Source organism: Sceloporus undulatus, chromosome 10 (genome assembly GCF_019175285.1).
Source record: "Sceloporus undulatus isolate JIND9_A2432 ecotype Alabama chromosome 10, SceUnd_v1.1, whole genome shotgun sequence".
Lineage (NCBI taxonomy): Eukaryota > Metazoa > Chordata > Lepidosauria > Squamata > Phrynosomatidae > Sceloporus > Sceloporus undulatus.
Window position 1 is genome coordinate 4,046,668 of NC_056531.1, and position 14,548 is coordinate 4,061,215.

Below are 14,548 nucleotides of genomic sequence, written 5' to 3' on the forward strand. Positions count from 1 at the left end.
CAGGCTATGTAACCATGTTCTGGAAGAATTTGTTCCTGATGTTTCGCCTGCATCTGTGGCTGGCATCTTCAGAGAATGCTGGCATGGAAGAGAGTGAGGTCACACAGTGTATATATACCCTATTCACTTCCATGCCAGCATTCTCTGAAGATGCCAGCCACAGATGCTGGCGAAACGTCAGGAATAAACTCTTCCAGAACACGGTCACGTAGCCTGCAAAACCCACAAAAAACAAGGGAAGTTGGCCGTGAAAGCCTTCGACTATCACACAATATATTATCTTTATCATTTGATATTATAATAATCAAAGGCCTGGTCTAGAAGGTCACTCTTTCACAGCTCAATGGGTTCCCTCCAGAGACTAGGATCACAGTTGTGTTATTAATGGCTTGCCTTGCCTTGCCCTTTTCCTGCTCCTTTTAATAACCATTTTCGAAACCGCACACAAAAATCAGAAGAGAACTGGTTTTGCTGGCAACAAGCTCCCTCCCCCCCTTTTTTTATTTAAACAAGAAGGCAAGCCCACAACGCTTGCTTAGTGGGCATGTAGAACAAGAAAATAAACCAAACAAACACAACAACGGTGAACAAAACGTCACTTTCAGTAGAAGGAAAAAAAAAACACAACCCAACCTTTTCGCGCAAGCTGCATAAATATTTACAACTCAGCAGTTTCTATGTACAGTCCATTCTATCATACAACTTGCTTTGAAACAGCTATGCACAATTTGGTTGTACAAAAGATAGAGATTTCTTTTCCCGCCCCACCCAACTTGTACAGTTCAAACAATAAAACTGTCCTTTCAATCTTTGTGTGTGTGTGTGTACAAATTACAAAGTTGGTAACACTTCAGACTTTAATAGTTTAACATAACTTCCTTTTTTTTCTCGATTGCACAGTTAATAATAATAAAAAAATCGTAGCAGGTAGCACAATAGAGAACTATATGTCACATAACCCTACACAAATGATGCAGACAAATTGTGTATGAAGAATGGCTTTCTTTCGAAGCTAACACACAGTGCTTGGCGCTGATCTTACAAAGAGGTAACAGTCAACGGAGACGATGCTTGTCAGCGTTTGGTTGAATCTTAGTGAGTTAGGTTACCAAGAGCTGGTTTGTGTATGCAAGCATGCACATGGATATGTGCCAGGCCACTGATTCAGGCACAAAATAAAGTGTGTGTATGTACCACTTATACATGCACACGCAAATGGAATAATACGTATACACAGAATCCAACTCTCTGTGTGTATGTGTCTATATATACATACATGTACATATATATAGGCACATCCACACATCCACATATGGAGAATGTACACTACCTGGTAATATGGGAACAACCTTTTTGGGAAGGGGAAAAAGGGTTATATCTAAATCCCCTTAGTGGAATGTATATGCAATCTCAAATTTCAAACAGTGGCCAGAGATTTTGTTGCAGGGTGTGAATGTGTTTGGCGGTGGAAAGCTGTACCAATTTAAGGTGGTCGAAAAGTAAAATAACCCTATTGACAACTGTGAGCAACTCCTACCTGATCTCTGCAAATAGTTCTGCTGTGGCCAGGACTTCCTAATGTTATGGCTGCAATGTATTGGTCTTTGCGCACGCACCGTTTGAACCAGGGAAGTTTTCTGAAGGTCAGGCCGATATTGGCTGAAAAACAAAGGATACTGGGCCTATCATACATAATGTGTTCCCTACATGGAGATAATCTAAGTGTACAGAAGGGTGTGTTTACCCCAATGTATACAGTGAAGCACAAGCATTTATTTTTGCCATGAGTACAGAGTTCAAGAAGCTCTCAGTCCTGATCTGTGCCCTCATCTAGACGGGTAGAATATCCCTTATCTGAAACGCTTGGGGCCCAAAGTGTTTGGGATCCCCCCTCCCCCCGATTTTGGAATACTTGCAGATACATAATCAGATGTCTTGGAGATGGGACCCAATTCTAAACACAAAATCCATTTACATTTCATAGACCCATTATACACAGAGCCTGAAGGTAATTTTGTAGACTGCATTTTAAAAATAATTTTGTGCATGAAACAAAGTTTGCGTACACTGAACTATCAGAAAGCAATGGTCTCACTATCTCAGCCCTCCAGGTGGATAATTTTGGATTCTGGAGTATTCCGGATAAGGGATACTTGACCTGTACTAATAAAAGATACCATGTACATATGCGTAAGTGCATGTGTACCTGTCCAGCATGGATCCAAGGTCCAGCTACCAACTTGGCTTGGATGCTAATGGGATCCTGTGGGTATGCATTTTGGAGTTCATTTTCTCCAATGGATTAATTAATTTTAGTGAATTAAAACCTGACTGCAGGTTACTACAGTATCTTTGGACACTAGGCACCCCCCTGATCTTCCTTAGGGACAAGGCTGGAGGCAGGCCTATGAGATATTTTTCCTCCACGGCTTTTACACCAGGGTTTCTCAACCTTTGACTTGTCAACATTTTGTACTTCAGCTCCCAGTATCCCTGATCATTGGTCGTGCTGGTTGTGGCTACTGGAAGCTGAAGACTAAAACATCTGGCATGCCAAAGATTGAGAACCACTGTTACACACACACACACACACACACACACACACACACACACACACACACTGCTTCCCTCTATCCGGTGGAACGTTAAACCATTCAAATATTCCTATTGCCTGGTATGTATGATGGAGAGTGAGGAGAGAAATAGGCTGAAGGAGTTTGGAGGGAGGAAGAATACCCAGTGAGACAGAAAAAGACTGGTGGCGGCGGAGATGAGAAGGGGAAAGACCGCTAGAAGAAACGCCAACTTTGCCTGGGCTAGAAATAAACACTCTCCTTCCATACAGTAGGTAGAGATATCTTGTAGCACCTTTCAGACTCACTGAAATAAAGAAGTTGGCAGCATGAGCTTTCGCATCTGAAGAAGTCGACTGAAGTCTATGAAAGCGCATGATGCCAACTTCTTTTTTTCAGTGAGTCTCAAAGGTGCTGCAAGATCTCTCTGCAAACCAAATAGCTATATCTTTGAATCCTTCTATATAGGTTATCCCAGTATAAGAAAAAAGCATTACGATCTGTTTTCTACGGTGGCCTGAATTTTCCCAATACTGCATTTCAACCGTAACTTGAAAGGGAATACTGGGCATAATTTGGGCGCTTGGCCAGAGGCAGGACTGGCATGGGAGGATAAGGGTCATCTTTGAAATTCCTTCCAGTTCCATGTGTCACCTCAGCATGTTGGGTGTGTGGGTGACTGTTTGTAAACAAGAAGCAGCGCTTGGGAAAGTCTATCAAACAGGAGCTTCTAGGGGCTGAATGCATGGGGCAAAAGGCCCGTGTTCCCCATGGCTTGGCATAATTCTGTATGGATAACACTGGCCAACAGCTTCGAGCCAGAATCAGCCAGATTCCAATCCCAGTTCAACCCTGGGCCAAATGGACCTTGGTGCCATCTAAAAAGACCAGCTGTTTGTAGTGGAGTTTCCTGCCTCCTTAGCACTGCCATGCTCCCTCTGAAGGTCCGGTTGCAGCCAGTGACATTGGTAAGGGGTGCCTAGCCATGTGGGTGAAGCCAGTCCCACCATTCCTGTCCTTATGGCCCACGGTGGGGAAGGGGGCATCAGAGGGCACATGATGTTGCGGACAGGTAAGGGGTGTGTGGTGGCGGCAGCTTCATTGTTGCACTGGCCCTGGAGTGGAAATGGGTCAGAACCATGGTAGGATACCATGCGTTTGGCATCTGGCTCATATCTTTGCATTTTAATTTAGTCAGCTTCCTGGCCATTCTCTTCACGGCTTACATGCTGCTAGACCTTTCCTATGTTCCTGTAAGCTAAGGCTTTGCAGGTTTGCAACCTAACAGTCCGCAAGGCCTGTTGCAGGGCACAAGGACACTTCCTACATATTCTAAAACCTGTAATTGTATTCCATTAGCACAAGGGTTTTTTTTAGGATCGGAAAGAACAGAATGGCATGGATTCCTGGCAGATCTTACCGCACAAAAACATCACGTTCATTCGCACACTCAAGTATGCTTTTGAGCCTGGGGAATTTAATGTGTTTGTGTGTGTGTGTGTATGCACAGGTATGTGCTTGAAATACTGTATCACAAAGAACATAAAAACTAGGAGATGTATAGAAGACAGATGGGGAGGAAAACAAAAAAAGCAAGCCTTTCCAACACTGGGAAGCATAATATTGCCATTTCCTGGACACTGTCTCATATTACTCAGCTATGGGAACACGGCTATAGTCCAGTCCAGCAGAGATGCTGCTTCCCAGATCTTTTTTTTTCCTTAGCATGCTGAACGAAAAACATTGAACACCATTTTACAGCCGCCCTTCTATGTTCTAGTGTGTGTGTATGGGGGGGGGCATAGAAGAAAAAGAAAGGCTAAAATGTTGTGTCCAAGCTCACTTGATTTAAAATCTGAAAGCATCATAGAATTGGTTAGGTTAAAAAATGAACAAGACAGAAATATATGCCAGCCTGCAAATGTAGAAAACATAACATTTGTGGGTGAGTCAGGTTTCTTAGCCTCTCTCACTCCTTCCCAAAAAGACAAATTCACTTGAAAAATATTGTCACCTCCATGCTGGAGTGTTACTATATATGCTATAAGGATCCTGCAATTGTGAGTGAACGAATGAATGGGCGCATACACACACACACACACACACACACACACACACACCCTAAGTTAATATATTCTACTGAACTACAGAACCATTTTGTTGGAACACTGTTACCTCTCGGCAATTCCATACAATGGATAAGCGGTCAAAAGCTTGCACGCAACATAAAAATCCTCTTTGTACAGGTGCGGAGACTGAAAAGCAGCATATAATACTGTTTTAAAGTCCTTCCTTGCGCAAAAGTATCTGGCGTCGTTTGCCAAAGGTATCAAAAATATACCCTGTAGACCATATACACAGCACTGTTTTACAAAACAATGTACTCCAAACAGCCATCTCCCTCACTTGCTTGCCTCTCTATTTGTAGCCAACGCGCTACGTATAGAGAGGAGACTGCAAAATTTCAACGACTAGTCAAACTCAGCATTCTTTTCTTCAAAAGAAATCTTTTTTTGTTGCCTGTTCATCTTCCAAGCCCACAGCCTAGCTCTACCTCCAAAGCATCACCACCTGCCTCCTTGTTTGTTGAAAAGTTCAGCTGGTCAAGCGATTTCCCTTACATTTCTATCAAGACACATTGGGAAGAGAACAACCATAAGTAACTGTGAGGCATGGAAGGAACCAAACCGTTCTTCCAGGCTATTTGTATTTGCTTCCTTACACAACTAATATGTAATTCCACTGGTGCAGCCCCTTGTGATGATAAAACACAAGTAAAGGAGGGGCAGTTAAATTGATCCTATTTCAAGTACTGGATAAACAGGCCACGACAGTGCACATAAGAAATAATGTGCTACAGAGGTGGAAACGCTCAAGAAGCGCACGTCGGGGCTTTCCAACCAAACACACCGTCTCCGTCCAATGCGCTTCCTCTCGCCTTCTCTCTGCAGAAGGACAGAACTGGTGCAGCAGATGGAATCCCCTGAGAATTAATAACTGAGATTCGGTGACTAGGTCCGGTCCCTTGGTGAACCTTCCAGGCTTCCCTCCTCTGCCCTCCTTCGTATGCGTGGGTTTCGTTCCTCGCCACAACAGCTCCGCAATGATATCAGCACCAAAATGGCAGAGAGAATCGGGTCGGGTTCCGTTTGCTTGTTGTAGTTTTTAAGGCCTTTAAGCTGAAGAGATTGTCAATTCCCACTCCCAGATGTGACAAAAAATATATATCAGCGGACTGGAATAGTGCTGCTCATGTGCCTGATGTAGGCCAGCCACGGCTCATACCAGATAGCCAGAGTCTTTATGCCCTAGCTAGCCCCATAGCCACCAGATCGATCTGTTCGTTGTTATCACTTTCCCCTCTTCTCAGTTCCTCTCCCTTTTCATTCACTGTCCGACAGAGTCTCATACTGGGAGACGAGCAGCGGTTTGGGCTCTTCTTCCCATCCGTGGTGCTGGCTGTTCGAATTGCCCTGTGGAATGGCGGCCGATGACGGCGGAGCAGTCACTATACTTGTCGGGAGCCTCATGGTTAGCGGATTGTATGGAAATGGCGTTGAACCTGCACAGAAGGATAGAAAAACAGAAGGTCAAGAGCTAGTCAACCACCAGGCCAGAAGATCTCCAACGTTTCGACCTTTCTTCCTTGCCACACGAAAGATGCAACTGTAATGTTCTGCATCTGTTTTAATTTTGGTAAGCTGCCTTGAATCCGGGAGTTAAGGAAACGGTGGAACAATAACTATTACTGTTGTTGTTAGCCTGAATTCTGTTGCTAGTCTTACCCAAAGTAAGGTGCTATGCCTCATTCCTGCAGAAACCCTGCTGTTTCTTCAAGGTGTTTAAAGATTAAATCCACCTCTCCATCGGGGCAATTTAATAGGATAGCTATGTTTGCTGAAAAGTTCTCTCCCTGACCCACTTCCCAAAATCTGAGCATAATGTTGTCACTGTAGCTTGAAAGAGTGTTCTTTTGCACTGTAAGTAGCCAATTTGCATGAGCATCGATTTCTCTCTCTCTTTTTAGATCATTGACAGAACCACGTCAACAAAATGTGGGGAAATTTCAAGTGCTGAATTCTGGGATACCTCAAAGTTGTTGTCGGCTGTTCCTGAAGAAGAAAACTTCAATGTTGCTTTAATGACAGGTTAATGACGGGTTATTTACAGCATCAGCACGGCTTCATGTGAAAGCCTTTGGCGCCATTGCTGTCTTTCATGCTTCCTGAAAGGGGATAAGCGTGAATGGCATGTGAAAGTCTTCCCCGCAATTGAGTAAGAAGGACAGGACAATGACAAGAGAGAGAGACGGGACGTCCCTCGTGTCATAATCTCCTTAGACATGGAAACTCACTGGCATGGCCTTTGGCAAGGCAAACATTGTCAGTCTCAGAAAACCCTGTGATAGCTTTGTCTTAGGGTCACCATAACTTAGAAACAACTGGAAGGCAAACAAGGAGGAGGAAGAGGAGGAGATGGAGATTGTGTTGAGATGAAGTCTAGGGACTGGAGTAAGTTGAATAGAATGGTCAAAGAGGAGAATTGCTGCACCAAGTCTGGACTAAAACTGTGTTTGTGCCCATGCAACAGATGGAAAGGTAAAAGTCTTGAAGCGCCAACACTTATTCTTTTGGGTTGTGGGAAGGAAAATGCACATCAGAGAGTGAACACAAAATAAACATTAACAAATAAAAATCAGCCAAATGGATCAAAGTATCCAACTGTAGAAGGTAAAACAGAATGCTGCATGCAAAGAAAGGCCCTTTAGTCCTATGGGAGGTGAAAGCCAAGGCAGGGAGATGGCCAGAATATAAGACTTTGATTTCTTTTAACTGTGAGCAAGTTGTCAGTGCATCATGCGATGCCATGCTCTGCTAAGGATTTGGTGCAATGCAAGGCCTACTAATGGCTGGATGAGATTTTACTGGACATAGGTATCACTTGTACATCATTTCTATCCACTTTGGTTTTTACTAATGTCACCAAAAGTGCTTGCATTGGTCTGTTGCCACTGGACGAAGCAGACATAACAGATAACTGTTACCTGCAGATGATGGCCTGTCATCCCAGACACGGTTGGTAAGAGGTGTCCTCCGGTTACAGTCTCCCTCTGAGTGAACAGATGAAACTGATGGTGGCCTCTCTGTGGAGGACAGACCTGGTCCTGGAGACTTGGCCTTGCGACTGTTGGCTCTGGCAGCAATCTTTGGCTTTCCTCCTCCTGGCAAAAGAAGCATCTTTCAAATAGCCGTTGATAGTGCAATGCGCTGAAATGGCAGCAGCTGGAGTGGGCTCAGTGCCCAACAAAAGATGTCTTAAAAAGAGGCTTTATCAGGGCAGGAATGGAAAATACAAGCCTTAGCTGATAGCAAGGTAGATTGATAAAGATGGGAAATGGAGCTACAAATCTACGCTACCCACATCTCCCATTTAGCCACACATTTAACCACTGGCCAGTGGGCAAGCTGGTATCACAGTTTCCCAATGACTACAATAAAAGCCACCAACCCTCACACAACACAGGCCTGCTTCTCATCTTTGAACTGGTAACAAGAGTGGCATGACAGAATATGCTTTTTCAGTCCATATGCGTGCCTGGCTACAAGAGTGCTCCATTGGAAAGGTACCTCTTTCTAGAGAACAAATACATATTTAAAATGTGTACCCCTGTCGTGATAGGCACCCATTTGTATTTTCTGCCAAAAGAAACTCAAGTACAGATAAACAGCACTAATGTTGTTCTGGTGGCTCCTGATCAGACATCGGGAAGGCTGCTTTTTTGGACTACAACTCCCAGAATTGCAACAGATGGCAAGGCCATTAACCATGCTGGCTGGATCGGGTTCTAAGAGCATTAGTCCAAAACGTAGTTTCTTGAAACTCTGCTCCTGATCTACCCAATGACAGTAAGTTTGCAGGAGGTGATCTGACACATACAAGGATGTCCTTGGTGGGGCCAGAGAGCATGCTCTTGTTTTCTTCGCAGGTGGAATGCAACAACCAAAGGGTAGGAGTAAAATACACCATCCATTGACATTTGTCACAAGGCTACATTTGAAAATGATGTTGAAAATACTATCTAATATACCACTGATGTAAGTATGCATCTGAAAATAACAAGTGTTTTCCTTTAGCCTTAGACAAGCCTGGTTCTTACTCTTAGTTTGACCACTCCATTCCCATTGTCAATATGAGGTCCTTTATCCTGGCCTTCCCTAGCTCTGCCTTGAAAAGGCGTTGGAGAGTCATCACTCTCTCCTTCACTGTCCTACAGATATAAACCTCAAAGACTTCTTTTTTAAAAATATAGTTTTTAAAAAAGACCAAGAAAGGGGCAGCATAATGGTCAGTGTTTTAGAGGAAGCAAAAAATGGCACTTCTGGCCTCTCAAATGGAAGCGCTTACCCAACATGGGAACTTAAGACTAAGCAGCGTCATAAAAAAAAATACTGATACACGCGTCAAACGCCCCGAGCATAAAGAGAAAAGAGCGAAGGAGACAGAAACCGCTGGAAAGGCAAAGAGAGGATTAATCACGCGACAAAAACAGTGTCGGAGATGGGGGAGAGCTGCAGACCTGGCAAGGAGGAACGCAGGTCGTCAATCCGTCCGTCAGCAGTGGTTACAGGCAGAGCAGCAGGCAAGCTTGCACTGGCATTCAGAGGGTTAAAAGCATTGGCACTGAGAGAAGAGCGCTCGTCCCACTGCTCGTCATATTTACCCATTAGGGCTTTCCTAATAATTGCCTCCAACCCCATGTTGGTACTGGAATTTTCTTGGACCGACTGGCTCCTACAACTGATTAACCCTGGGAGGTGTGGAAGGAAGAAGGGAAGGAGAAAGAAGGGAGGGAGGGAGAAAACGGGTTGGGGGGAGGGGTAAATGGAGAACCAGATGAGAAATTGGGGAGATGGAGAGAAAAGGAAAGGCAACAAGGGAGAAGGGAAGAAACAAACAGTCAGCACATTCTTGCAAAGCAACAAACTCCATCACGGATGTCTTACTGGTTCCCCAAAACTCTGCGGTGCAGTCAACTCCTTGCCTACTCTTAAGGAGGTTGCAGGGATGCCAAAGGAAACAAAAACTACTTACGGATTTTTGTTTCTGGAAGGCCACCACACACACGCACCACACATACAGTTTCTTTCCCAAGGCTGGGGGAAGGGGAACTGCCAGCGTCTTGTCAGGGGTTTGGTCTCGGGACCCATTAGGAGTATTGTGATGATTCCTACATGATGCACTGGTTCAGATGCTTGCCATTCCTCCAGGTGGAGTGGGAAGTGGGCAGGGATGTCTGATGCAATGCACTCCCATTGATAGTTAAGTGTGAGCTGGAGAAAAAGTGATGCATGGCAAACACAAACCATCACCAGGAAGCAACACTGTGGCCGTGTCAGAGCAGAAGTGAATTTACTGTGCATGCATGCGTACATACAAATTTCCCCCATTGGAATATCACATGGTGTCACTGTTCAGGGCAAAGGGATGCATTAACTTCCATGTATATATGTTTGCATTCGGTCGTACAAAAGTGACATTCTCCAAGGTAGAAAATGTTCTGGGAGTGAATTGGTTCAGATCTGCACAGGACATCCAGGGACAGTGTATACTAAGAACGTTTGGGTTGCATTTCTGAAGACGTTTGAGAATCAGCCTTCCTAAAAGCAATGGGACTTTATCTCTAGAGGTAAGTAGACCATGAGGGCTCCAAGTGAACTGTTTCAGCTGTCAACTGAGATCCTGAGCATCTGCAGACAACTGTGTCACACAGACATCACTTTCTAATATGTAGTTGTTTTCTCTTTAACTTGGGTAGGAAATGGCCAAGAGGTTCACCTTGGGGTACACTGACTGACAGAGTGTTAAGTGCCTTTATTTAAAAAAGTAAAATAAAAATAAAATTAAAAATTAAAACAACTCAAGTACAAAAGCCTTGATCCAAGTGAACAGGATGGAAAGAAATTTGAACGGAAGGAGTGCATTTTTCAAGTCAGAAAATTCATCTACTGACCTTTTCCCATTCCTTTTTGAAATTACTAGGGGACAAGCTAAGAATAATTCTCTCTTTCTCTCTCGGTCTAGCTCTGTTTCTATATCTATTCTTAGTTCTCCAAATTTCCAAATACCTAATCTCAACACAAACCGAGGTGCTGTCATCTCTGTCCTAGGAAATGAGGGATGCAAAACAAGTTGCAGAAGGAAGTAGGTTACCCTAAACTCCAGAGCCTCACAAAATAAATTGCAGATATATTATTTGATGGGGTGGATTTTTTGGCATTTCCATCTTAGGGGTACATGGGAACCAGCCCTATCCTATCTCAAAGCCCCCCACTCCCCACCCCACCATGGATCCTTCCAGCTCGATCTGCCTTTCTTAGGGAGGAGGCTGTCAGACAAAAGAGATTCCTAATGGAAGAAAAGCTCAGTTAAGCAGTGTTGTATACATGTGTGTTATGTCTTTTGATATTGCCGTCGTGTCATTGGAAGCCATGCGGTTATGGGGCAGCAATGCACAAAGATCAGAAGAGGTGTTGTGGGTCAACTGCTTGTCAGTCATTCTCAGGGAAGCGGGGGCCAATGAACAAAAAAGTAAATGAGAGAAATATGAGCAATGAAGAGATGTCTTTGTAAAAGAAAAACATCCAAAAATCTTACCTATGGTATGCTCCCATGACTCCCTCTTTCCCGGGACTGACCTCATGTTCAACACATCTGCCTCAAAGCAAGTTCTTTAACAACTAATCCCACACACATTTAAGAAAGACTGCTCCTCTGTTGTCTGATGTAAACTATCCAGTAACACAACTGACTTGGGCCATGCGCCGATATCATGTAACCCTAACCATAATGTCACTTGTCCAAAACAAGATTTGTAGCCCCTTTGTTTGCTGTCAAATACGTAGTGGCTAAGTAATGTGCTGCTGTTAAAGATGCCTTGTAAAATCTGTAGAATGCAGGGGAGAGTCAGGTGCTGCATGGAGAGGAAAGCGTAATGGTTACCTGTTCCAGTAATAGCCGGCATGTTGAAAATTTCTGTTCCAGGTTGTCCAACATCTGGAGAAAAGAGAGGAAAGAGACATATCTCAGGCATGAACAACACTCCACAGAAGCGATGCATTTGCAAAATTAATTGTACTTTTATAAAACCTTTTGTTTATTCCAGACGGAGAATAACCTTCAAAGTTTGCCGTCCTTGGAACAAGGGGACATATCTGCAACCTGTTTCTGACTCCTATTATAAACTGGATGCAATACAGAGATGCCAGGACTCATGCAAGGCTTTGAAGAAACTGCAGTTATAGCTGAGACAATTCTTCATTGTTTATGGATTTTATAATCCATAAAATAAGTATATTTCCATTTACCTGCATGTGAGTAAAATTAATAATTTTACGGAAGGACTGAAAATCATGTGGCCCTCCAGATGTTACTGGATGACAAATCCCAATGTCCCTCACCACTGGCTATGCAGGCTGGGGATGTTGGGAACTAACGTGTTTATTGTTTTAATATAAAGATTTAATGTAGTGTTCAGCACTGGACCAGCCTCCTTGAATTCAGGTATGTTGGGGCACATTTATTACATGATATAATATAATATTATATTCTAACTGAAATATGTATATTAAATACTGGGGAAAGTTTACATTTTTATTATCATTTATTTTATGGAACAATCGAAGAACCCCTTCTCAGGTTCCTGCACCTTCCACATCGACTAGAATGTCACTATAAGACATCACCATACATACACAGACAAAAATCCTTAAAATAGTGTCCTCTGTTTTGCCTTATTTTGGTACACGGAGGTTGTTACCCAGGAGGCCAGCATGTTGGCATCGCTGGAGAGTCCCCATCCCCTCTTTGAAAAGTTCATGGATTATTTTAAGATGCAGCAGTTAACATTTATGGGGGGGGGGTGTCAGAATGACGCACCTCAGCTGTTTGCCACTTAAAATACTGAAATACAACATTGCATTATAAGCAGCGTTGTGTAGCATTGAAAATTGATGCATGAATTCACAGGCATTGGAGGCATGGTCAGAAACTGGCACTGCTTTCATTTAATCCAATTTGTCAAAGTAGAAAAGCATCTACAGTATATATTTAACAGTGCTCTCATGGTTGCTGCTCCAGTGGAATGACTACTCAGTACATCAAGGTGGAACTCATGCAGTCCTCTGGATATTGTTAGGCTTTTCTCTCCATTGGTGATGTTGGCTAGGGTTGCTGGGGGCTGCAGTCCCACAACATCTGGAGTGAAACTGATTTTTGGTGAGAAAAATAAAGCTATTTGGGTGATCATTGGGGGCATCACTGTGGTTGATCGAAATGTTTGGGCAGATAAAATCCAATCAGTTAATCAACTCAGCATTGTAGCCCTAACAGTAACAACTGCATGATTACTTTGGGCGACTCCAACCAGTTTCGGGAATAAGAGCCAAAGTCTTAGAAATCCTTACTGTATTCTGCCTCACTCCTGTTGTTTGTACTGAGTTTCTTGATGATCTCTTGCTTCTTGGATTTCACCATAGCCGAATTGCTCTCCGTGAGTTTGCTGAAAAATGCTGGTGGCTGTACATTGTTTCCTGGAGATTTGGAGCCCATTCTGCAAGATTAAAAGTTCATCAAATTGCTGATATGGGAATATATCTCCTGTTACTTTCTCTCTACCTAATCAGAAACTGTGTCCTAGGATAAACTCCAAATGTCACCCCCAACCCACTAGAAGTTCAATACTTCAAGTCCTGACATACGCTTTTGTAAGTACAGTGCGCCCGTGTCATACGCGAGCGCATTATACGTTGCAGAAAGCAGCACCGGAAGAAGCAGCACTGCACGCCGGAAGGAGCAATGGCGTGCATGCCCATGGTGTGCGTGCCGCGGAGCCACCGCGAGCATGAGACCCATTACTTCTAATGGGGTTCAAGCATAGGCAGAATTTCTTTTATGTGGGGGCGGGGGGCGGACCGAATCCCCCACATAAAAGAAGGGACCACTGTACACAAAAATCTCCTTCTCTCCCTACCCTCACATACACACACATCCCTACCCACACTCCACTATCCATGTAGCTAGTTTATACACTGTCCAACATGCACAGGGCACAATCCAGACAGCTACTTTGGGTGATCCAAGCTTTCAAGAAAAAAAAAAATCCCATACTACCAGGGGATACATAATGTGCGGTGTCATAAAATCACAGTATGACATTATTATATCCTCTAGATAAACTAGTTGTAGTGCTTTCCTCCCCTCTTGTGTTACCTCTGGTCCAGCTGTTCCCCTTCACGGTACAGGATGGGATATGTGGCATTCCGCATATGATCGGATTCTCCCATTCCATCGGGTGGAGAGATGGGTTCTATGCAGTTTTCAGAAGCAGGCACTTTAATTTGCTCAGGAGACCTGAAGACATCAGCAACACTATATGAGTTACATCATTCTCCTTTCCTGTTAACACACCAAAGTAGGTGGAAGCAAAAGGGTGGCCTATAAAACCACTTTGCAGTTAGTGAAAAGTGGCAAAATTTGATTAGAAGAAACTGAGCACTTAAGAACAGCACTGGCAGGGATGACGAGGCCAGAAAAAGATGACATGCAAAACTTGAACTCTAGCTTGGGCACAGCAAGAAATATTTTCTCTTTTGTGTTCTGCTCTTCTGCAAAGAGGAGAAGCAAAACAAAAGGGAAATAGGAAGAAAATCAGAACCATGACTAGTGCGCAAGGATAAGGGGAACTACTAGAATAATCAATGCAGAGAAATGGAAGACAACAACAAAAAAGGAAGAACGAGAGATCTCTTCCACAAGATAAGAGAACTCAAAGGGAAGTTCAAACCAAAGGTTGGGATGCTCTACAAGAAGAAGAGGAACATACCACAAGACCAAGAAGAAATAAAAAGACATTGGTTGCAACACATGGAAGAGCTATATAAAAGAGATTTAAAAAGCAGCAGGAAATCTCAGGCAAA

At 43.6% G+C, this 14,548-nt stretch overlaps 1 protein-coding gene across 25 annotated transcripts in view; it reads right to left on the reverse strand.

The window, feature by feature from the left end:
- Positions 1 to 463: 463 nt before the first annotated feature.
- Positions 464 to 14,548, reverse strand: part of NCOR2 (nuclear receptor corepressor 2) — a 284,263-nt gene continuing 270,178 nt past the window's right edge. For 18 of the 25 annotated variants that reach the window (XM_042441337.1, XM_042441335.1, XM_042441357.1 and 15 more), the window contains 6 exons: positions 13,842 to 13,982; positions 13,037 to 13,182; positions 11,574 to 11,627; positions 9,151 to 9,381; positions 7,618 to 7,794; positions 464 to 6,135 (listed from right to left, as the gene is read on the reverse strand). In XM_042441337.1, coding sequence (XP_042297271.1) covers positions 5,957 to 6,135; positions 7,618 to 7,794; positions 9,151 to 9,381; positions 11,574 to 11,627; positions 13,037 to 13,182; positions 13,842 to 13,982 — 928 coding nt within the window. In that variant the 3' untranslated portion in view covers positions 464 to 5,956. Of the gene's footprint in view, positions 6,136 to 7,617; positions 7,795 to 9,150; positions 9,382 to 9,669; positions 9,905 to 11,573; positions 11,628 to 13,036; positions 13,183 to 13,841; positions 13,983 to 14,548 lie in introns of those variants that run through there. The other 7 variants (XM_042441361.1, XM_042441360.1, XM_042441346.1 and 4 more) reach the window with 4 other exon arrangements.